The following is a 23,911-nucleotide window of genomic DNA, read 5'->3' on the forward strand; positions in this document are numbered from 1 at the left end:
AGCTATGTATACATATATCTATATATATATATATATATATATATATAAAACTAACAAATGAACTCCTTCTGGAAACCTGAGCCCGTGGGGGTGGGGGTTGAAGCGTTCGCCGGCGGAGAAATACCGGCAATCCAATTCAACAAACTATCCAGTATAACGCGCTCTCGGATCCCAAAACTCCAGAACCGTCTCCAATTTTAAAAAAAGGGGATTTATTTAAACATTATAAATCCCCTGGATGGTGGAGGGATTAGGCAATGACACTGGACAGAGAGAGAAAGTCAGAGGTCAATCTAGAAAGAGAGAGGGGTTTTGATAGAGACATAGAGGAGACTGTTGTAAAATTGAGAGAAAGTTCTCCTTCTCAGGGGGCCCCCTGGATGGTGGAGGCCGTGGGCAATTGCCCACTCTCCCCATCTCTGCGCATGCAAGCTACCACGGTGCTATCTCATGGACCCCACCACTTCTACCTCATCACACTCACCGGCCTCCTTCAGTGCATTCCGCAGCTCATAGGAACTCATGGTGCCGGATCTATCCAGGTCATACTGTAGGAAGATTGCCTGAAAAGAAGAGGAATGTGTGGTCAGAGAATATGCTGGGGTGTGGTCTGAGAAACGTTGGGAGGGAAATATTGCTTCTTCCCCTTCAGGTTTCTATTGACATTTCACCCACCCTCTGAAGACTCCACACCTATGAGCCATATGTGTTGGAAGTAGGTGTGCATGGGTGCTGCAGCACCCTCAAAATTAGAGGTGGGCAGAATTGGCAGAATTTGGTTCCACCAAATTGCATTAAAAATCTACGGGATTCGGGGAAATTCCGCAACGGAATAGAGTGGGCATTTGGTGCTATTTTCTTGGTGCAAAACGCACTCTAGCATCCAAAGATAGATGCAAGGATGCATTTTGTACTAAAACATAGCTCTGCCAAATACCAAATGCACTGTAGTGCATACTGATCAGCAACATTAAATTCTCTGCAGTGATTACTGCGGAGTATGTATGGGCGCCAATGTGTATGCACTGTTGTGCATACCCCTCAGAGTATGTAAGGGCAGTGAGGGGTATGCACTGTAAGTGCATTTGGTATTTGGCACAAGTATCAACATCCCTTGGCACCCTTACATACTCTGCAGTAATCACTGCAGAGTATGCAAAGGCACCGAGGTATATGCACAGCAATGCAGTCTGTGGTTTTTAAACAGGGGCAGAAGTGGGAGCAGTCCCTCTATGTTTATAAGTCACTGCAGATTGAAGTTTAATCTGCAGTGTGTTTTAAACATTGAGGGACTGCTCCCGCTTCCAGCCCTGTTTAAAAAACAAACACTGATGATTAATTTTGCAGGCTAGCGGCTTAATTTATTAGTAATTCAAAGAAACATGGAATTAACAAATCCCTCCAATTCCGCCAGCGGAATTAAAAGTTACGCCTACCCCTACCTAAAATAACCATGCTGAAGTTCAGAAAGTGAATAAGCAATTGAAAGTTCTTTAAATTTTGTTTTCATCCTGTCAAATTGTAGTTCATTTTCAAATACAAAGGTCAAATTTCAGGCTATATCTTCTGACAAAATACTGCTTATTCTTTTAGCATGGAGATTGGTGTTTACTTTTCTTTCTCTGACTCCAAAGTGAACTATGTGACAGTCTTACTGTAGTTCAGGGATGTTGAAACGAAAGACAATAGGAAGTCAGTTATATTCTAACACACAACAACATGTAAATACCTGTGTGTGAGTGTACTGTACACATATGTCAAACTATATCACCCAAAAGGAAAGCACACATGAGGTAATTTTTTTTCAATTCTGAATTGTGATGAAAACAAAGATTATAATAGAATCAAAACAAAGATACTTATCTTTGTGATACACAAATAATACATATTTGCTGAAACCTGATTCCCACCTATCACTGTATGTGGACTCTATTGTTTTATGAGTAAAATTGGACGTCTGGGCACATTTAGTGGCCATTTCAATAGAAAATGTGCTGCCCATAAATGAGAGTGTGCTACCACACCATGCTTTAGTAATATATTTGTGAACGTTTACTCTAAAATGCACCACCAGCTGTATACTACACCCTTATCACTCTCCTGCTGAATGCATGTTTGAAGTTGGAACTCTTCAAAATCCCTATGACTGCAGTTGTATAACATTGATGGCAGCACCACCACTCTTTATATCAGCACCACTTCTATCAGCTATTTATCACCCCCCCCAGTACTAAAAACAAGAAATTAGGCATGTTACCAACTGATGGCATGTGGAACATGGCTCTGTCGCATCTACTGTATCGGCCAGTTGTGGTGCCCACAGAAATATCTGCCAGTTGTGGTGCCCAAAGAGATGTCCGCCAGTTCTGGTGCCCACAGTGATGTCCGCCAGTTCTGGTGGCCACAGCGATGTCTGCCAGTTCTGGTGCTCACAGAGATGTCCGGCAGTTGTGGTGGCTGTAGTGATGCCAGCCAACTTGTCTAGTTCACAGCTAACATCACTAGCTTCTCCCGACATGGCTACTATGCCTTTGCAAGCTCATAACAGCCCATCACGCCTTAGCCAGGCCTTTGCTTCCAGTCTTGTGGCATTCACCATGATGCAGGGGGATTTGATGATACCAGAAAGCCTAAACTGCTTCAACGACCACTTTACTTTCTCTCTGTGAACCACTCTCCGGACACCCCCATCCCTGCCCCAGCATTCCATCTTTCAGGATATCCATTTACCTAGTCCTATATTTCAGTGACTTACTTCCCCGTAGCTATGCCCTTCCTTTCTTCTTACAAGCGTCTTTTCATCTCTTTACACATCTGTCACTCTCAGAGATCCTTTCTTCTATCCCTCACCCTCAGAAAATCAGCGGAGCCCACATTGCAGTCAGTACTCACCATGAGTGTCCACGCTCTCCCTCACCTCCCTGCTGGTCATGTCTCAAGGAGACACTGGGTGGACCCACCCATCACTCAACCTTGATGACCGGTGCCAGCCTGAGCCAACTTACCATCCACAGCTGTAACTTCTTCCACAGAGTATGGAATTCAACCAGACCCAGCTTGGCGTTGCCGTCTTTCTGTGAATGCGTCTGGTTAAGGAAAACATGACCAGAGCAGCTAGCATGTTTTTTTGCCAGTCTATAGTAGGTAAACATATGAGTGTTATGGGATAAAACAACAAAGAAGTGCTCATCGAGTCACAGACACTTCCGCTCCAAATAAATGTCTTGTGAGGGCACATTCTAAGTGTGTCTGTGCGTGTAGAGTGACCTGTCAAGTTCTGATGGACAGATGGCCACACCACCAGTTACCAAAGGACACAAACTCTGGTACCAGCGTTTAGAATAACATCCTAATGTTCTCTGGTAACAGTTACCTTTCTTGAACAAACATGCTACCCATGTTTGAGTTTTGTTGGTGTTTGGATGGCCAAGAGCAGGTACTGGAATCAGACCCAGTTCCAGGACTTGGGATCTGGAGGGCCATGGAGAGGCATTAAAGATAAATGGGTTTGTCCAGAGTTCCCAGGTGTCGTAGAGCTGGGTCTGGGCATGCTGGATGGTCTTGTACAGATGTGAGCTACAGATCGCACCTACTGCAGACTTCTGTCTACCAGTTTTAACTGTGTATTTGTAGAGGATTAAAACGCGAGGCTTTATCTCTTCTGCTCTTCACCTCACCCTTCTTTATCTCTGTCTGTCCCTCCCCTATCCTGACTTCACCCTCCTTTCTCTGCTTCATCCTGCTGTTCCCACTCACCTCACCCTCTACTTCTCTACCACCTCGCTCTTTTCTCCTCCTACTTTCTCTCTAACATCCATCTGCTTCCCAGTTGTGCCCTTCTCTTTCTCCATTTCACCCTCATATTTCTCTCACCTCACCCTCCGTTCTTATGCCTTATTTTACTTTGACTCCCTGCTGCCCTTGCATCCTCACATTGTGCGTCAACTTCTCACTCCACTTCATCCATTTATTTCCACTGCACCCTTCTCTCTCCACCTAACCTTTCTCTCTTTTCCTGACCATTCTTTCTCTCTCTTTCTCGCCTTCCTCTCAGCCATGCTTGCCCTCCTCTCCCTTTGGCTTGCACTCCCTGTCTTTCTGACTCACCTTCCTCACCATCCTCCTTTTTACTCACTCTCCTTCCGTGTGCCTCAGCCTCCTCCCTATTACCCTCCTGTCTCTCTGCTTCACGGTCCCCTTTTTTCACCTCACCCTTCTCTCGCTCCACCTCCACCTCCACCTCACCCTTTACTCTCTACCTCACTCTCTTCTGTTAGACTCACCTTCACTGGTGCTGCCTGTGTGGGTAATGATTTGTGGGATGTGCATGAGCTTGTGTTGGTGCTTGGTTGTGTGCCTAGCACTTCACAGTCTGTGGATCTGTACTTCTCTGCTAGCTCTCCACATTCTACACAATGGCATTACTAAGGCCTATAATATATAGCGCATACCTACGAGCACACATGAGATCCACAAAGATCTGGGACTATGCATATTTTAACAAAGCAAGCACAGTAGCAATTGCAGCAGCAATTAAAAGTGTCAACCTGAGCAAAAATAAAGGCAAACCAGACATCAAATGTGGGCCTTTTTCTACGCCTATCTGCCCACCATGCCACGAGTACATCTTTCGAGGGTGATGATTGTATGGTTAATCTCTCCCCTACTATTTTGATGTCAGTTGTTTGAGCAGAATGTATCTTAAGAGGAACAAAGAGGAAACGTGCTGCTCATGTAAGTGCTCCAAAATTGCCCTTTCTCTCCTAAACAGTGACTGGCATGCTTCGTCTTCGTTCCCCTTCTGTCTCCCAGAAGTCTCTCCCATTCCCGCCACCCCTCTTTACCCAGCCCCCTCCTGGTCCATCAATCTCTTTCCCTTCTTGTTCCACCACTATCCTCCAGTCTCATCACACTAATTCTTTGGCCCCTTACCCACACACTTATCATTTGCTCATGACCTATGTGACCACCTTCCTTTCTCATCCTCCCCATCCTTCACCCTACTGTGTTCCTCTCCCTCTGGTCACCTCTTTTGGCCCCTAACTCAGTGCATGCTTACCATCCCCATTCGCATCACTCATTTTGCTCATCAGTATCCTGCTCCATCCACCCTACTTCCTCACACTCCTCATCCTCCTGCATCTTTTTCTCCTTCTCTACTTTATGATGCTCATCGCCCCATGCTTCTCACGAATCGACCCTTGTTATATTTCTTCTCTTCCCTTTTGATCACTTTTTCTAATCGTTTTATCCACCTGTTTCCTTAGCTTTCTTTTATCTTGTCCTTCCTTTTCTTTTTTCTTACTCCTTTTCTATCCTCACACTCTCCTCTAATCAACCTCCATCCCTCATCTGTGTACCTCATCGCGTATTCCTCTTGTCAAGATTCTAGAATCTTTGGTGTTTACCCATTGGAGCCATGTTCTGAAAGTGTCCGTAGGATTTCAGGATGTCCGAACAAAACATACCACTGCTTCATTAGCTGTCAATCAATCTTTAGTTAACAGTGTTAGTGTTGTAGGTGAGTTATGCAAAATGCCCCAAAACAGCAAATTTTTTTGAAGTTAAACAAGGGTGTTGTTTATCCAGATGAGGGACACCTAGCAGCTCAGAATGTGTATATTGATGGTGGGAGCTCAAAGTTGTTTCTTTAATAGCTCTTGCCCTCTGTAAGAAAGTTGATTATGGAGTGGGCAGCTGCAAATGAATAACATCACTTTTTGTCAGGGTGAACCCGAAAAGTTTCTAAATTAATTTGAGCTCAACCCCTTGATAGTGATGGCACAGAGCAGGTCGGCTTAAATTAGGAAGATGTGTAAGTATTTACGCAATACCAAAACAGTAATAAGGTCAAAACACCAAGGGGCATATTTACATTTTCAGTGATGTTGTGATAGCGATAGGGGCCTCGCCTTATTTGCAAGCCAGCGTTTAGCCACTCAACATGGCTTAACGCTGCCTTGTAAATAAGGCACCCCTTCATGCTGCACTTAGCGAGAAAGGGGAGGGCAATGGGTGTTGTGGTGGGCGTTCCACCGCAACACCCATTGAGTTGGATGCTGCCCCCTATTTACAAGGGCAGCGTAAATAGGAGGCATCGCCAAATTAAGACCAGGGAAACCTGGTCTTAAACAGGCGAAACGCGGAGAATTGTTTTATTTCTTCTAGTTTTTGATGTTTCCATGTGCAGCACACATAGAAACAGCAAATTACCTATGATTGTTTATGTGCAGGAAGGTCCCCCTTCCTGCACATAAACAATCATTTAAAAAAAATGCGGTTTTGCAACTTCTATGTGTGCTGCATTAAGCAGCACACATAGGAGTTACAAAACAGCATTTAAAGACTACTCCTAAACTGGGAAAAATCCTAACTTTAAGACTTTGGGTGTTCACAGAAGGCATTTAGGAGTCCTAAAGTTAGGAGTCCTAACTTTACTACTACTAAATTGTGAAAAATCCTAATTTTAAGACTTTGGGTGTTCACAGAAGGCATTTAGGAGTCCTAAAGTTAGGAGTCCTAACTTTACTACTACTAAATTGTGAAAAATCCTAATTTTAAGACTTTCGGTATTCACAGAAGGCATTTAGGAGTCCTAAAGTTAGGAGTCCTAACTTTACTACTACTAAACTGAGAAAAATCCTAATTTTAAGACTTTCGGTATTCACAAAGGCATTTAGGAGTCCTAAAGTTAGGAGTCCTAACTTCTGTGAATACCGAAATGAGTAAGTGCCTTCTGTGAATACCAAAATGAGTAAGTGCCTTCTGTGAATACCAAAATGGTGGTAAGTTTAGGATTTTGTCTTAAATTAGTTCTGTGAATCGGGCCCCTTGTGTATAGAGTTCAAAAACCAGCAAAATAGTTTCCAGAAAAAGGCAAATAAATCTAGGGTTCCCATGCAAAAAAAAGGCAGATTGCCTACACTGTCTCACTCTTTTTCCAGAACTGAAAGGCTGAGTAGCAAGATTTGGACTTGTGAAACGACCGACTGTAGGAACATCTCTGCAGCAAGTGCATTAGACCAACATATTGTATTATTAGTTTAGGACGCATTATGGAACCCAAGGAGTAACAGCAGCATTATAATCAAGGCAACTAGACATATTTGCAATGGGGGAGAACCAAATTATGCAGCAGGATTGGCTAAATTGTGCAGTGTAATGTGGATTGTATTAAATTATTATGTTGTCATTTTTTACACAATACTGTCTAGATGTTTTTTTTTCATCTCAACACCCTAGTAATGGCGAGAAGATCATGCTGTGTAAATATGTATATATATATATCTGCTCAACTCGATTCGCTTCTACCTTTCTTAATGTGTAATCTTGAGTGCATTTGCATCTTTTATATATGTAACTCTAACCACTAGTATCTGTAGTAGACTCATGTACTTACTACCATTCCTATGTGAGTTTAGAGTTTATCTGTTTGTATCTTTTATGATATTCATGTACTCTGAAGTCCTTGTGTAATATAACTGGTTCTAGTGTAAAGCGCCTTGACACCTCCGGGTAAAGTTTGCGCTGTATAAAAATGCACAAATAATAATAATAAATAAATAATCAGTACTAGTTTAAAATGCAACTACAGCAAAAAGCAGCTGGAAGGTGACCAGTAAACCTTTGCAAATGGCCTTCCACTGTGCAGCAATCAATCAATTAATCACTCAGGAGTATGTAAAGCGCGGCTACCCATCTGTGAGGGAGGGTCTCAAGGCAAGCAACATGTCACCACCTTTTAAGCAACTTTTGATCCATTTGAAATGGCTTTTTGGTAAAATCTACAATTTATGCAGCAGATGATGGATATGTGGCAAATGTTACAAATCCATAATTACGTAAAACAAGCATTGGCATAGCCAATAGGTCTTGCCTTTGGGACCTTATAAGTGTTTAGCCATGCAACAGTTGATGTTGTTGCACCAAGGATATTATGCTGCATAACTAAATACTTATAAGGCCCAAAAAAGTGATACCTATTGGCTATGCCAATGCTTGTCATATTGCTTGAACGTGATCAAATTAGAGCTCTTTACACGAGCACCAGATTACATTACATAAGTCAGATTCCTGTTTTTAAGTCACAGGGAGAATAATTGATTGCCCAGAATCACAGGACGTGGAGCAGACACCGGGACTCGAAGCTGGTTCCATCCGTTTCAAAATCGACGCCTCTGCACAGTAAATACCCCGGCTCGAATCTAAACAAGCGCGCTTAGTTCGATCTTAAGTCATATCTTCTTCGTGGGTAATCTCTCTAAATTTATAAATGGTAGTATATCCCTGTGTATGTGCTTAACCCTGCAGCACATCTTAAGTGTACGTTCACAAACTTTAAAGCAAATTAACAGAGACAACATGTCAGTCGGGGCACAATTTTCAGCTATTTATGTTAAATCTTAAGCCAGTTAGTGAAATCTGCCATAATATAGTACATTTGACTGAAAACACTGCCCTAACAGTGTTTAGGTCAAGTCAGATTCCTGTTTTTAAGTCACGGGGAGAATAATTGATTGCCCAGAATCATAGGACGTAGAGCCGATGCCGGGACTCAAAGCTGATTCCATCTGTTTCAAAATTGACGCCTCTGCAGAGTAAATACCCCGGCTCGAATCTAAAAAACACGGCGAGGGTCTATTAGCAAAAGCAAATTTTTGAGAGACATCGTGATTAACTCATCACCATTCCTCGTGACTGTGTTTCCTTTCTTAGCGGTGCCGGTTGCTCTTGCTCAGGGAGGCTTTCTAAGGTGATACCATTGTAAGTCTGCGGGGGTGCTCCTGCGCGTGCTGCCGCTAGATGCCTGCTTTGCTGTGCTGGCTCGCAGCTTGTGGTTGCATGGGGTCATTAATTACTCCAAGGTCAGCTTCCACCGTGTTGCTGCTACAGCTTGACCAGGCTTGAATTAGTGCAGTTTATTTGTGTTGTTACAACCTCCCTTTGGTACTAACATCAACTTGCTCTGAAGTGAATTTTTAACAGCATAAACTAACTCGGAAACTAACCTCAGGTATATGAAAGCTACTTCACTTCGACGGGGAAACTCAGTAATAAAGTAGATAAATCGACTGCTAACTATGCTAACATTAGGAAAATAAAGTTAATACGAGACAGATGCCAGAGGCTGAGGTAAAAATATGACATCAGCAGGCTGCACTAATTTAGTGGATGCGCGGTACTGTGAAACAAGGTAGACATGTTGGGTATTCTAAACACATGTAACTTGGATACTTCATATGCTTAAATTCCTATGATGCATTTTTACGAATTTGAGGCATTTGAAATCCATGCATGCTTTTTTGTTTCTTTCATGTAATCCAAATGCTTGCCGCAAAGAGGAAAAAATTGAAAAAGCAGCAAGTCATGAAAAAAGCGCTCCTCAAAGTTACACATCACCAATATTAAGCAAGAACATCCAATATGTTCTTCGGAGATGTGGCGTCGCGTGAATTGTGAAGCACTTTGAGAGGCATGCTGAACTGAAAATAATTTGTAAAATGAACAAGCGCGATAGGGAATAGGGAAGGGGAGCCCGGCAAGAGAGCTGTGCTTATTAAGAAACAAGGGAGGTCGAGGGTGAGACAGGCAGGGGGAGCGAGAGTAGAGGAATCTCACCAAGCGCGCGCGGCCACGCTAGTTGGAAACAGATGGCTCCTGCGTGCCACTGCTCGCTCCCGCAAGGTGGATGCCAGCACAAGCACGAGTGTAACAAAAGTGCAGACCGATTCCAAAAGGTCATCTCCTAGAGCAGTGCTTGCGCGCTGCGCTAGGCTCGACCTAAAAACTGTACGGCAGCGGAGTTGCATAATTCCAGTGGCCCTGACTATAGTTGATTTCTGTCTATTCATGTGACAAAGGATAGACTTTGTTGGGAGAGGATAAATACACAGTCACTGGTGCCCCAAAGTTGGGTGTCTGTTCTTTGAATTCCTTCTAATTATATGGTGATCTCCACTTTCTGCAAGCTCCTCAGGAGATTGAGAGTAGCAAAAGAAAGTGGCAGCACATATTGCCAGTGCTGCCACTGAATTGTTGCTAGTGCTTTTCTGTTTTAATAGGCACATGCACTGCTCCTCCTCATTGTGTATCTGTGTAGTATTAGTGACACTTGACACGTCCTTTCAATTAAGAGTCAAAACTTTGCCTTTTTCAGTGTTTTTTTCTTCTTAATATAGTGCAATTAGCAGGGCCACTGGAATTATGTGATTCTACGACTGCAGCGTATTCCACATAGTTATATATTTGCCACATTTGTTACAAAATCATAATTTTCTGCTTAATTTGCAGGTTTTAACAAAGCAAAATGCTGATTCTACTTCAAACAAATCGTAAATGTTGACTGGTCACTATCGGTAGCCTATTGCTGTATTTCAGTGTTTAAGTGGTACTAACAAGATGTATCTTTGTTCAAGACAGTGTTAACGTATAAACGTCTTAAAAATTGAAGGGGCATATCTCTAAGGCCAGGCGATAGTTATCGGTCAGCGCTCTTAGCGCGAGGATAATTATCGCCGGCCAACGCTGAATTTTATCGCGGAGATAGCGTGCTATCAGCAACGCTTATCTCCAAAGCGATAAAATTCAACGCGCAAGGTGCCAACTGTGCAATTATCGCTGGAAATCCAGCAATAATCGCACAACATTTGGCGAAAGCTTGCTGATAGGGCAAGGCAGACTTAGCCATGATATCCACCTTCCATTGGATATCATGGCTAAGTCAGTTGAAAAGCAGGCGTAAGGAAAGTAGCGATAACCATAGTTAGCGCTACTTTTCTTATCGCTATGCTTGTTAGCAATTCCCTTGATAATTGGAGAAATGTCGGTTCGCGACATTTCTGCAGTTATTTCAGGAAGGAACGCACACTTTGCATCTCATTAGAGATGCAAAGCTGGGCGATCAGAAAACAGGCGCTAAGGCAAGGATTCACGCGATAGCATGACCTTGCTGATATAGCGATAAAATTATCGCCGCATTTCGGCCGAAAACGTCCGCAAAAGCGGCAATCATTTTTTATCGCCGCCTTGTAGATAAGCCCCCAAGTTGTACTATCACAAAATGTGCCACATTACACAGAATGATTTGGATTGTTTTTCCACATCATTTGGTCAACCCTGCCAAATCATTTGGTTTATCCCAGCTGCATAATTCCAGCGGCCCTGGACAAAAGTTAGCAATAACGACATTGCAGAAAGAAAATATAACAATTACTAAAATATATATTTTGAGTGTATGTTCATTTTCACTTACTTTACTTGCAATGGCAAAATCCTTCACACTGTTTCTGCAATAAAACTGCTTTCATGTCTTAATTACTGTGTGACGGGAGTGTGCGGCTCTGATATAGTAGGGGTGTCTCAGACATGCCTTCTATTTACACGTGCCCAGTAGACGCAGCCGTCCCCCTTGTAACCTCACCCCAGTCCCCAGGAACTTAAAGTAGCCCAAGGCATTGGCATTACAGATGAAGGTTACACAATCAGGTTTTGACTGCAGGGTGTGATTTTAGAAAGACCAAAGAAGATGTTTTTCTGCTTGTGAATGGGCTTTGGGTGGGGGGGGGGGGCACAGAGCTATCCTTGGAGGGCCTGGCCCACCCTCTAGAACCAAGCCTGACTGGAATATCAACCAGTGCAAATCCTCTGTGTTCCATTTTCACCCAGAAAATTGCTTTAATTTCCTTTGAAACCCATTTAGTAATAGTCTGGATAACATTAACAATATTTTAGCCTGTTATGTTTCAGTATGTTTTCACCTTACAATTGTTGCTTTCATTTCATATTTCAGAGGGTAAAAACAATAATAGGTTTTAATGAGTTTCATGATTTTCTTTTTTTGACCCTTCCTGGCATGAAAATCCCAGCCAGACCAGTAAACTACTGCCCAGGTGGCAGCCCTGTCTGGGAGTTGTAGGTACGATTCATCTGACTTGAACCAATGGGCCTGAACACATCTGAAAACAAGCACTGGTAAACGTATAGCTTAGGAATGAGACAGGTGACATTGGATCAAGGGATAAAAGTAAATAGCTTTCTTAATAGCGACGAAAACACAGCAGAGGATCCCAACCAGTTTGAGAGTCTGTGCAGCCTTGCCAGGCTTCCCAGGCTTCCCAGGCACTGGGGACAAGCTGCTGCCATCCAAGTTTTTTCTTTGCATTCTGGAATTTGTATTCTTGTTTATCCAGCTGTAAAACTAGGACTACAAATCCCAGAATGCAAAGAAAAAGCCCGTGCTGGTTCAGCTAGTTATGTTATGTTATGCACGTTCACCGACATCACACAGATATCAACAGTGAGGCAGACTTTGAGTCAGCCAGGAGTGGCTAAGATCAATGAGCTTGAGGACACATTTCTTTAGATTTTTCCTGAAATGACATAATATCAGCTTCATGGCAGACTTTATCCGGCAAAGAGTTCCATATTACTGGGGCCAATGCTGCATCCGCCAGATCTACTCTTGTGGAACTTTGCAACCATAAGTCAGTTGGCATGGAGACATGCATGGACCTGGGAAACTTGCACCTGTGGTTATGAAACAAACCTTCTGAAAAGAAGCAGTGTACCTAAGGTGTGCTCGTACTGTGTGAAAAGTGAACACCATCGCTCACTCTTAACCAGTCTGCGCAACCATCTCAAAGGCTGTGACGTCAAAGCCGACCATCACACTACGATAACATAGTTTGTTTTCGGTTTCAAAGCATACACAGCAGTGTCTTCAGCAGTGGAATCAAAGTGTGTGCTGGTTGGACTAAATACATAAAGTACTGCAAATAGGGCAGTTTCACCAATGTTTCTAAATGGTAGTCTTTAGTGCCCATTAATTTGATCTAGGATATGTGTTTAGGTTTGGGTGGATTTTATTCCATTAGACCATAGTCTACCAGACAGCACAGCTATCTGGTTTACTAAAGACATCTTGGGATATTCAGAGGGCTTCCCTGGGAATACTTTACCATTGGCTTTGGGATTTGTAACTCACATTTTACTACTTTCTATTTGCTGGCTTTATTTATTTGAGGCTGTCCAGGTTCAGTTTGACCCTCCCAAGGAGCAATGCCTTTTCACACTGCCTCTCCTTGCATTCTTCCACGAGTGCTCCTTCCTGTAAATGGGCCTGTAAGTCTTGTGTTTACCTTTTCACTTTTGCTGTGCATTCAAAGTTGAAATGTCAGGCTCTCTTTACTTTTCTCTCTCTGTCTTCAAAGTGAGAGGATTAATGTGACAATCTTGCTGGATACTGGAGGGTAGAGGAAATAGAGTTTTCTAGCACACAACATTTAAATGAGCTGTTCAAGTATTTTAGAATATATCAGAATTGACAAAGCACAAAAAAATCAAATTTTTTGTTGATTCTGAAATGTGTAGGAAACAAATACTTTCATGTGATCAAAACAAATCAACATACTAGGGGATGCCATTTCCACACATTATTATTTGTGCCCTGTATACTTTTAATAGCAAAACTGACTGTTCAAACGTAATGGTCATTTCAACTGAAAATGTGTTGTCTGTAATGGAAGTGTGCTAGTACACACACCATGCATGCTACTCTCTGAGCCACTCCACTCTACTCTGCATCACTGCACTATTCCACCTTACACCACACCACTGCATTCTGCGTCCCTGCTACTCCACTCTGCACCACTCTACTCTATGCCAATGGATTCCACACCACTCTACTTTACACCACTGCACTCTGCGCCACTTCAGTCTAGGCCACTTCACTTTACTCTGCACAACTCCACTCTATGCCAGTCCACTGTACGCCACTCTAATCTACTCTGCATCACTGCACTCTAAGCCAATGTATTCTACACCACTTTAGGCTAATACTCTATGCCACTCTACTCTATGCCACTACACTCTACTCCACCCTGCACCTCTCCACTTTATGCCACTTCCCTCTACTCTGAAACAATTTGCTCTAGTCCACTGCACTCTACGTCACTCTACTCCGCCCCTCTCCACTCTTTGCCACTCCACACTATCCCCTGCACTCTACGACACTCTACTCTAAACCACTTCACTCTATGGCACTGCACTCTAAACCATTGCACTCTACACCACTGTACACTGCGCCACTGCGCTCTACTCGGCACCACTGCACTCGGTGTCACTGCATTCTGCACCACTGCACTCTACACCACTCTAAGCCACTGCACTCTCTGCCACTCTACTTTGCAGCACTCAACTCTAATCCACTGCACTTTACTATGGACCACTCTAATGTACACCACTGCATTCTATGACTCTGCATTGCACGCCACTGAATTCTATATTGCTGCACTCTACGCAACTATACTCTGCAATACTCAATGCCAATGTACTCTACATCAGTCCACTCTACTCTACGCCACTCCATTCCACTGTATGTCACTGCACTCTATTTGACACCACTGCATTCTACTCTGGACTCAACGCCACTGCACTCTATGCCACTCTAATCACCAACACTCTACCATATACCACTGCACTGTTATGTTTCATTTAGGTTCCCTAATATAGGCCAGGTAACATCATACCCTTTCACCTACATTACCTCCCCTACACTACACAGTAACAAGCCTTTTAGGATTGAACCTTTACCTAGTTCTAGTCCTGGCACAGAAGGAGGGTTTCCCTGAACATTAGCGTTCTATGATTTCATCTTTAGACTGACACAGTATGAATGAATATTTATAAGGGTTCTTGGAAACTAGTCTGGGGCTACATCTGCCTGCATAATATCAAGGTACAAGGTTCAATTCATACGTCATCCTCATATCCAACAATGGCTAATACAAGAAACAAAGGACAAAGGAATCTTAGATACTTTCTGTATAAATACAGCACCTCTTGCTAGTGTCAGCTAGAGGGAACAGAGACTTCCAGGCCGACACACTGACCAGAGACGCTGAGGCTCCTGCATGCAGACGCTCCAGCTGACAGTGGTCTAAACATCCCTTGCGGGGTGCCTAACTCGAGACCAGGATGGGGTCCCACACTCTCTTGCTTCAGGTAATGGGGTTAGACTAAACCTAGAGGCCCTCTTGGCTTCACATCTACTCACATGCTAGGTACACTTAGGTACATCTAGATAGGCATCGCAGGAGTACACGCGCTTTCTTTTATACTGCATTTTATATCCATGTATGTGTTCATGACTATTGCAAAATGGTAGAACTGTACTATCCTTTTATATTCACTGAACTGCTGATCATATATATCTTTGCTACTGTGTAACGGTTGTCACAGCACATATATTTTACGCTAGAAGAACAACTGTGAAATAAATACTTATTGTAACACGCCCAACTGTTTCTTATGTGTAACTCTCTGAGACGAAGTAAGGGAGCACGAGTGACTGAGCGAAAGGTAGTACATTGGTTCCACGATCCTAGCGATTCAGGGTTGTCATGTTCTATGGTTGCCAGAAACTATTCTCTCCCCGATAAGAGGCGATTCTAGTGGCACTGTGAGCTAGCTAATGCAAACAGACTAACATACTGGGTGGGGGTGCTCAGAGTTAGTCTGCCACCAATCCTACAGTTTATGTTATCCAAACGTGCAGGTCCTGTATGGGTAATAGAGGAACTACACTACAGCACTCTATGCCAATCTACACCACTGCTCTCTATGCCACTAACGCTATGCCACTCTACTCTACACTACTGCATTTTATGCCAATGCATTTTACACCACTGCACTCTACGCCACTCTACTCTACATCATTCCACTCTACGCTACTACACTCTGCATCACTCCATTCTGCACCACTGCACTTTATGGCACTATACTCCATCACTCTACGCCACTCTACTCTGCACCACTCTACTCTGCACCACTCTGTGCCACTGCACTCTGCACCACTGCACTCTATTATGCACCACTCCAATCAACACAACTACATTCTATGACCCTGCATTGTACGCCACTGAATTCTATGCCACTGCACTCTATGCTACTCTATGCTGCAACACTCTACGCCAGTGCACTCTACATTAGTCCACTCTATTCTGCGTCACTCCTCTCCACATTACGCCACTGCAATCTACTCTACGCCACTGCACCCTACGCTAATATATACATAAAGAGGAAAAAACTAAAGAACAGTGCGCAGCGTATCGGCCCATATCACTGCTGAATTTGGATCTGAAAAAGTATATGAAAGTGCTACCTAACAGACTAGAGAATTGAATGTCTTACTTAAATAGATCTGGATCAGTCAGGATTTATAAAAAAAAAAGCCAAACTTTTGAAAATATTCATGGGTTATTACATCTGATTGAGAAGGCCAATAGACGGGACATACCCATGGTGATCCTGGGGATGGACGCAGAACAGGCATTCAACCCTGTTGAATGACCTTTGTGCCATGGTATCTGAGATAGGAGAGGGCCTCCTCATGCAAAGACTTATATGGGCCACTTGCCATTTACCACAACCCAATGGCAAGAATTCTAGTGAATGGAAACTTCTCTGATAGACTAACTCTGACAAGAAGGACAAGGAAGAGATGACCCCTGTCTTCGCTTCCACTTGCCCTCTTGATCGAACCCCTAGCACTACTCATTAGACAAACCTGAGATACATAAGAGATGTATAAGCCTGGATTATTAAAGAGAGGGCAGGAGTAAAATAGGGGTAAGTAGACAGGCTGATGTATGATATATGATTCTCAATATGTCAGCTCTGTCTTTGTTGTTATATAAAAACAATACAGGCTTTTGGAGAATAAAACTGCCAGACTAAGAGTGACGTCACTGAGTGTGGTTTTAGCTATACAAGAGTGATAAAAAAAAACTTTCTCTGAAAGTGGAAGCTAGGGACAAACTCCTCCAAGCTGGTACTCTTCCCATAGCTCCTTATTTCGTGAAATTGTAAACTGCCCTTTTTTTGTCCATTGTTGTCTTCACATATTTCAGTCGACTGTTGGGTAAAACACTCTGAAGGGTTATATATTCCCACTGACATATCGTCTCTTAGTAGAGAACCACATTCTGCTATGGGAGAGTGAGTAAATTACGACATCCCCATGGTGGAGAGGCCGCCCAACCTATTTATAAATGACCGCCAAGTGAATGGTCATTTATAAAGGCATTGGAGGGAACTACTGTCATGATGGTCTCTGTCAATGCATTGTACTGTTTGCAACAGGGCTGCATTGGAAAGACGCAGCCCAGTAGCAAACAGTATTCCTTGTGGGAAAAAAAAGTAATGCTCCCCCTCGCCGTGGGAAGCTTCTCCTATGGTAGGGGGAGCATTAAAATGGTTATATAGTTCCTTAGAAACAGCAAAATGACTACATGTCCACCCATCTAAATTGGGCGGGTGCACATTGTGGTCATTTCTCTGACGGCCCTTACTCCCCATGGTCGTCAGAGAAGTTTGGCCATGGCCAAAACAGAGTAGTCTCCATCATGGCCAAACTGAAGGTCGAGCTGCAGTTAAATTTGGCCAGCGGACCACTATATTAGCGGGGAGGGAATTGTGTTGCCATTGCGATGGAGTACTCTCTCCACCAACATATATATGAGGGCCTCAGTTTTCTTGGTCTCATTCTACAATTATACCCTTGTTCAAGAAAGGGGACAAGAATGACCACCTCCAATACAGACCCATTTAGTTTACGAATATGGTTGTATAAATAATTGGATGGGTGGCCTTAAATAGGTTATCTTTATGGGCGGAAGAAAAACATAACATTTATGATATAAAATACAGTTTTAGGTCTGGTTTGAGCACACGTGGCCAATTTTTTAACTTAAATCTTCTTGTTAATAAATGCACAGGAGCTAAGCAGGGATCATTATACATGGCCTTTATTGATCTTACTTCTGTATTTGAGAGGGTAAACTTGAGAAAAATTATGGAATATAATTTAAAAATTAGCTGAAGACTCTGATATTGGTTACTCCCTATTAGATCGCCATAGTTATTTGTCTGTCTCAGTGAGATATGGCTTGGCTAGCTCCAGTATGCAGGTCTTTCAAATTAAGCGGGGGTTAGACAAGGTGCATCTGAGCTTCTCTTCTCTTCACACTATATGGTAACCATCTAGAGACAACTTTAGTGGCAGAGAAACAGGATTTGCATTGTGTTGGCTACTGACCCCTTCCAGCATTTCATTATGCCAGCGAAGCGGTCCTACTTGCTAGAATGGCTGTGGGTTTACAACATCTACTTGATTCCTTTATAACATGTATGAAATCTTGGATCTGAGCACAAACTTTGATAAATCTCACAGTATTTTAATTGGCCCAGCTCCACTAAAACAAGATTCTATCAAGTACAAGGATGTAATATTAGCAGGGTAGATTTTCTCTCTTATTTGGGCGTGTTGTTAGATCGCACCAGTGCATGTTCCCCGTTAATAACATTTAAAAAGAAAACTTCTGGTAAGGTCTGTCTCTTCTGTTATGGCAGTAAGCTGATAAAAGCCTTATAAAAGACCTATCTGGCCGAAAGCGTCTCAGACGTATCCTGTGGAAGTGGCATCTGCGGTTATGTGGTTACTTCTCACACATAAATTGTGGAAAATCTATTTTTCTCATCGCGAATTGTCCTATATATGAAATGAAGAATTAGATTTGGGCTTATGCCTTTGCCCCCTCATAAGATGGATTTGCATTTGGATCAAGGAAGAAAGCAAGTATAATTGACCATTATCGAGAAATTGAGTTAGCTTAGATAGGGAGCCTAGTGTATCATGGCTAAATTACATAAAGGCATCTTTTGCAGAATTAAGATGGCAAGAGCTGTTTTTGAATACAGAGCTCATTACTAAATCTGATTTGAGTTGGATCAAATGTAAATTTCTATCCCGTCGATGTGACATAAACAACAATCACAGAAACTTTACAAGCTCTCCGTACTATCGTATGTCTTGATGAAAACTCTGCCCCCTATTGAACCTTATCTCACTGTTGTTACAAATTATAATCATCAATTTTTGGGCATTTCTAGTATGTTCCAATAATAATGTAATAATAAACCAGCTCCGACAGTTAAATACCATGGAAGAGTTGAACCTAATTGGCGATTAATAATCAATTAAGAGGGAAAGAATTAGGGTGGAGGTGGAGCACAGCCATGGAACAGGAGAATACATATTACAGTTGTGACTAATACCACCAACCACATCAAATTTTTATATGGTTTTTCATAGCACCAGCTGCCCTATACTCCAGTTCCTCTGCTTTTACACAAAATTCCATGCCGTGTCCATTCGGCCAGTGTTGGGGCTTTAGCATCTCGCCAATGGTGAACAGTGTCCCTGTTGGGATATAAAAGTGCAAATGTGTCTCGCTTTGCCCCCCTTTTCATCCATCAGGCCCAGTAATGCTAACGTAGGATCAAGATCGATTTTTCTACCTATCACCTTGCTAAGAACTGAGGTTATTTTATGCCGTACACCATCACATTGGGACATGTTCATGTCATGTGACCAAAGGAATAGAATTCTCCGAACCTCTGCACACTCTCCAGCACACTGACTGACCCGCGGTTGCTGCCTCGAGCACCAGTAGCTGGTTGTTGCTCGTCTCTACCGGGATCCGCTCCATCTCACCATATGACACGTCCCTCGGCACTCTGGAACTTCCCTGATTGAATCCACAGAAACCCTGCCCGGATTTGCTCCCCGTTTTTCTTATGCAATTGCCCCCGCTGATTGATTACTAGGATTCCTTGAATGAATACTGGATATCCGGCCCATAAGCTTCATAGGAATTGTGGACCGTTCATTTCCACATCCTACCGGCTCACACGTCCTTCCGTCCTGATGATGATCTCTTAATAAAGGAGATCGAAACACCGTCGACTCTCACAGCCAAAACTCCTTCAACTTAACATAATACTTTTGGAGTTTTGTACAATGTTGTCAATGCGATGTAAATTTTAAGTCACCAGCACCTATCACTTCACGCACTTTTTCACTGTATATGTGTGAGCACTAGGACTATCTATTAAGTAGCAGATGATATTCAGTTTATGATGTTAATAAATGCGATGTCAGTCATACAACCCTGTGTCCAAGCATACATTGTCTTTCCGGTCCTACCCGGACTCCCTCTTCATTACTAGAACTTAGATATAAGCTACACCTTAAATAATAGTAGCCCAGGCTACCTGAGGACCTTGTGGCCTCTCCTAGACCTTTGTTCTTTTAACTACACTTACGACCCCTGGTCCTACTACTGGGGTACCCTTGTTCTCTTTGCATACTGCTTTGTTTTCCAGCACCTCCTCTCCATTGCGCTGGTTTTTGTCTTTGATTTTGACACATCTCAGTTACTTTATGATAAAAGTAATACATCCATAGTTTTCTATCAACTGAAATATTTTTAATCTTTTAAAAGTGTATCTTTACTTGTGTATGTTGGATTTTTGTCATTGTGGTCTTGTTTGATTAAGATAAATGTTGGTTATATTTCTAAACTGGTGTGGTGTGCTTTTGTAGTGCTTTCACTGTGTTACTGTGTGTGTTGGTACAAATGATTTACACATTGCCTCTGAGATAAGCCTGACTGCTCATGCCAAGCTACCAAGGAGGTCAGCAGGGGTTATCCGAGCTGTGGAATCCCCTTATCCTGACTAGAATAAGGGTCCCTACTTGTACAGGGTGCAAGCCACTGCCAACTAGTCCCCCATTTCTAACAACAGGGTTTACGCCTACTTCGTAGAAATCACAGATTGTTCTCTGTAGCACACCACAAAATGTACAAGCCCTGAGAGAAGGATTGTGACTTGTCTTCATGATACCAATTGCTCAAAGTGAAATGGGAACTATTGATAATGGAATTTTACCTCAACAGTTTGAAAAGTCCCCAGAGTGGAGGGGCAGATGAGACCGAGTCATCATCTGCGCGTCCAGGTACAATTAGACCCTGAGATGTACCAAAGCTAAAGGTAACTTTGAAGAGATTATCAAGGGATAGATTTTTCACATTTGAATCAGTACCAAGAACACTAGCTGATATATTCCAGTAGGCATGCAACAATGACTCATGAAAACGTATCCGACTTGGCAGGTAAAATATGATGTAGATCTTTCTAGAAGTCTTCCCTTGCCGAAGAGTTAGAGAGCTCAACTAGATGATGATGCGATTGTCACTATACAATCTTCAGGGATGAAGTTACATATTTCTGAATTGGTTAAATGCATTCTGAAATGGAGTGATTTTGACAGGTTGGAGAGCAAGTAGGCGAAGAAGCAAGAAAAGAAAACCAAGCAAACAGACAGTGTAGGAGTGGATGGGAATCAGTCTCCAGCACCCCCAGATGGAAATAATGCTCCGATGTTTCCTTTGAGGGAGCTACTAGGTGGAGGGTAGGTACATGTGCAGTGGAGTTGAGGTTATCGTGTGTCATTTACAAACAATTTCCACAAATTGAGAATTAATTCTTCTCAGTGGTACACCCAGATTGAAAGGTTTAACATTTCAAAGGTTTTGTGGATGGATTTGAATACCTTTTTAGATATTGTGGAACTGAGTGATTTAAGGGGTGAGTGTAAGATAGCTATATAATGGCTTCGTACGGAACTCCCAAGGGATCCAAGGACTCATGCATCATCTCCTGCGGTGATGACAATGTATGATGAGATGATTACATTTTTGAAGGGACAAGTCCTGGCAAGGGATATTGATTGGCTTAAGATAAACATAACAACCCACGAAGCTAAAGAATCAGTACATGCCTATTATAGCATAGCCGTTATGGAAAGCCTTGAAAGGGAGATATGGGGAGTTTTGTGTCACAATTCATTCTTATATTGTGCTCAGGGATTAACATGCATATCCAGCAGAATGCGATTTGTTGGCACTCCAAGCCATTAAATGAGCCTTTGACGTATGCCAAGTACTGTAGTGATGAGCAGGAAATGAAACAGAAGAGATTTGAGGAAACATGTATGCTGGAACGAACAAAGTTAGTACAGAAAGGATTTCAGAAACAACCATATGTGGGAAATGTAGGCAGAATACAAGGTGTAGTGTTGCAGAGTGGAAGTCAAATGGCTAACGGTGGGAATGGTGTTCCATTTGGTAGGGGAGGTGGTAGTTCCTGTTGATACAAATTCAGGACTAGATATCGACATTCAAGAGGTCAAATACATGTCATTATTGTAATACGTTAGGCCACTGGAAAAAGGAATGCCGTTAAAACCTCAATCCCGTAGTCAGTGATGGTCAAATGCAAAATGTCAGTCCTACCCAAATGCAGAATGCCCCACTTTAAAGAATGCGAATTCCAAATTAGTAGCAAGCCCCCAATGATACAAGTCCCACGAGCTATGATGCCCTTGCAGAACCTTGGCAACCCCAGGTTTAAACAAACCCAAAGCCCTTCCAGAATCAGAACTCATTTTCAACAGTACCCAATGTTTGAGATTTAGAGTTTTGACTCTGATCCATCACAGTGAAGGTGACTGGAAGGGAGGAAGAGTGCATGTGTTGCGTAGTCTTGGCAAGAGACCAGAGGAGTCTATTCATAGAAGGTGAGATGTATGGCCACCAAGTGTCATTTTTGATCAATACTTGTTCTACCCACTTTACTGTTGTAACAGTGGAGGTCCCAAGTCTACCCATCTCAGGAAAGAAAATCCAAGTTATGGGTGTGACAAATAAACACATTTTTAACCCTGTATCAAAGAAAGTTCCTGTTAAAATGGGCTTATTTGAAGAAGACCACCAATTTGCTGTATGTGATTCGAGGCCTGTAAACCTGATAGATACAGATCTTTTGTGCAAGTTAAATTGCACTATTTGCTGTACACCAGATGGTGTAACGTTCCAAACACACAATGAAGATGTTGAATTCGAAATGGCCAGAAAAGTGACATGCCTTAAAGTGGTCACGGCAGTTAGTGTCAATATTGAGAGAAGTGAAAGTATAGTCTTGGGATATTCTCCTACAGTGATGGCCCTGCACTCCGTAGAGATTTTGCTTGTATACATAAAAATGCCATACCTGAAAATAGTAGGCTCAAGATGTAATCCAGCTACCTTGCAACTATTGCCTGAAAATGAAGTTGATGAGGAGGGGGATGAGCATCACTGTCTTGATGTCACAGATTTATGCACCTAGTCAAGACCTGATATTAAGTGTGAACCCCTTGATAAGCCCGACTATGTAATATTTTTTTATGGATCATGTTTAAGAGATAACACAGAGGATCTGATAGCAACTTATGCTGTCTGCACAATTCATGAAGTAATGGATGCCTCCTAGCTCTGTGGTGTCACCTCTGCCCAAGTAGCAGAACTGGTCCCTCTTACCAGAGCTTGTGGTCTTGCAGACCAATTAGGGTGGCAATATTTACTGACAGTCAATATGGCATTGGTGTGGTCCATGACTTTGGACAGTTGTGGTCACATAGGGGATTCATGACTTCATCACTGTCACTTATTCGAAATGGAGAATATGGGATGCACCTGTTAGAGGAGTGGCAATGATTATGCAACTTCTGGCAATAGATGTGCTGATGGGGTTGCTCTGTAATATGCCACTGTGCCATGCACATTTAATGGGAGGTCTACAAATGAATCTGATGAGGACACTTACCTTGCTATGCTGTTGTCTGTGGCTGATACTTGAGAGGAAGTTAAGAGATTACAGGAGAAAGGGTCAGAAGATGAACAACAAGGATGGGTCAGAGTAGATGTATCAAGAATGCAAATGAGATCTGGTTCGCAGCTGATGGAAGACCTGTTGCCTGATAGTTTCCTGTTCCCAATGATTAGACATTTTTATGGTCCCGCACACATAGAGAGAGATGCCATGGTTAGATTGTTCAAATAGAATTGGTCCAATCCTGATTTAGCGTTATGGCTGAGGATTTGAGCCATAGCTGTGTGATCTGCCAATAAAGGAATGTAGATAGAAGAACACAAGTATCTATGAGTCACATAGGAAGATCAGCAGGACC

General features: G+C 42.7%; 1 protein-coding gene across 1 annotated transcript in view; it reads right to left on the minus strand.

Annotated features, from left to right (window-relative positions):
- The window catches only part of LOC146813820 (calpain-1 catalytic subunit-like), a 494,946-nt gene that overhangs the window by 42,412 nt on the left and 428,623 nt on the right, over nt 1-23,911 (minus strand). Inside the window, exons 16-17 of the mRNA XM_085610274.1 lie at nt 3,006-3,074; nt 485-563 (exon numbers count right to left, since the gene is read on the minus strand). Of these exons, the coding sequence (XP_085466400.1) occupies nt 485-563; nt 3,006-3,074 (148 nt within the window). The remainder of the gene's footprint in view (nt 1-484; nt 564-3,005; nt 3,075-23,911) is intronic.

The sequence above is a fragment of the Triturus cristatus genome, chromosome 6 (assembly GCF_964204655.1).
Source record: "Triturus cristatus chromosome 6, aTriCri1.1, whole genome shotgun sequence".
In the NCBI taxonomy this organism is placed as follows: domain Eukaryota; kingdom Metazoa; phylum Chordata; class Amphibia; order Caudata; family Salamandridae; genus Triturus; species Triturus cristatus.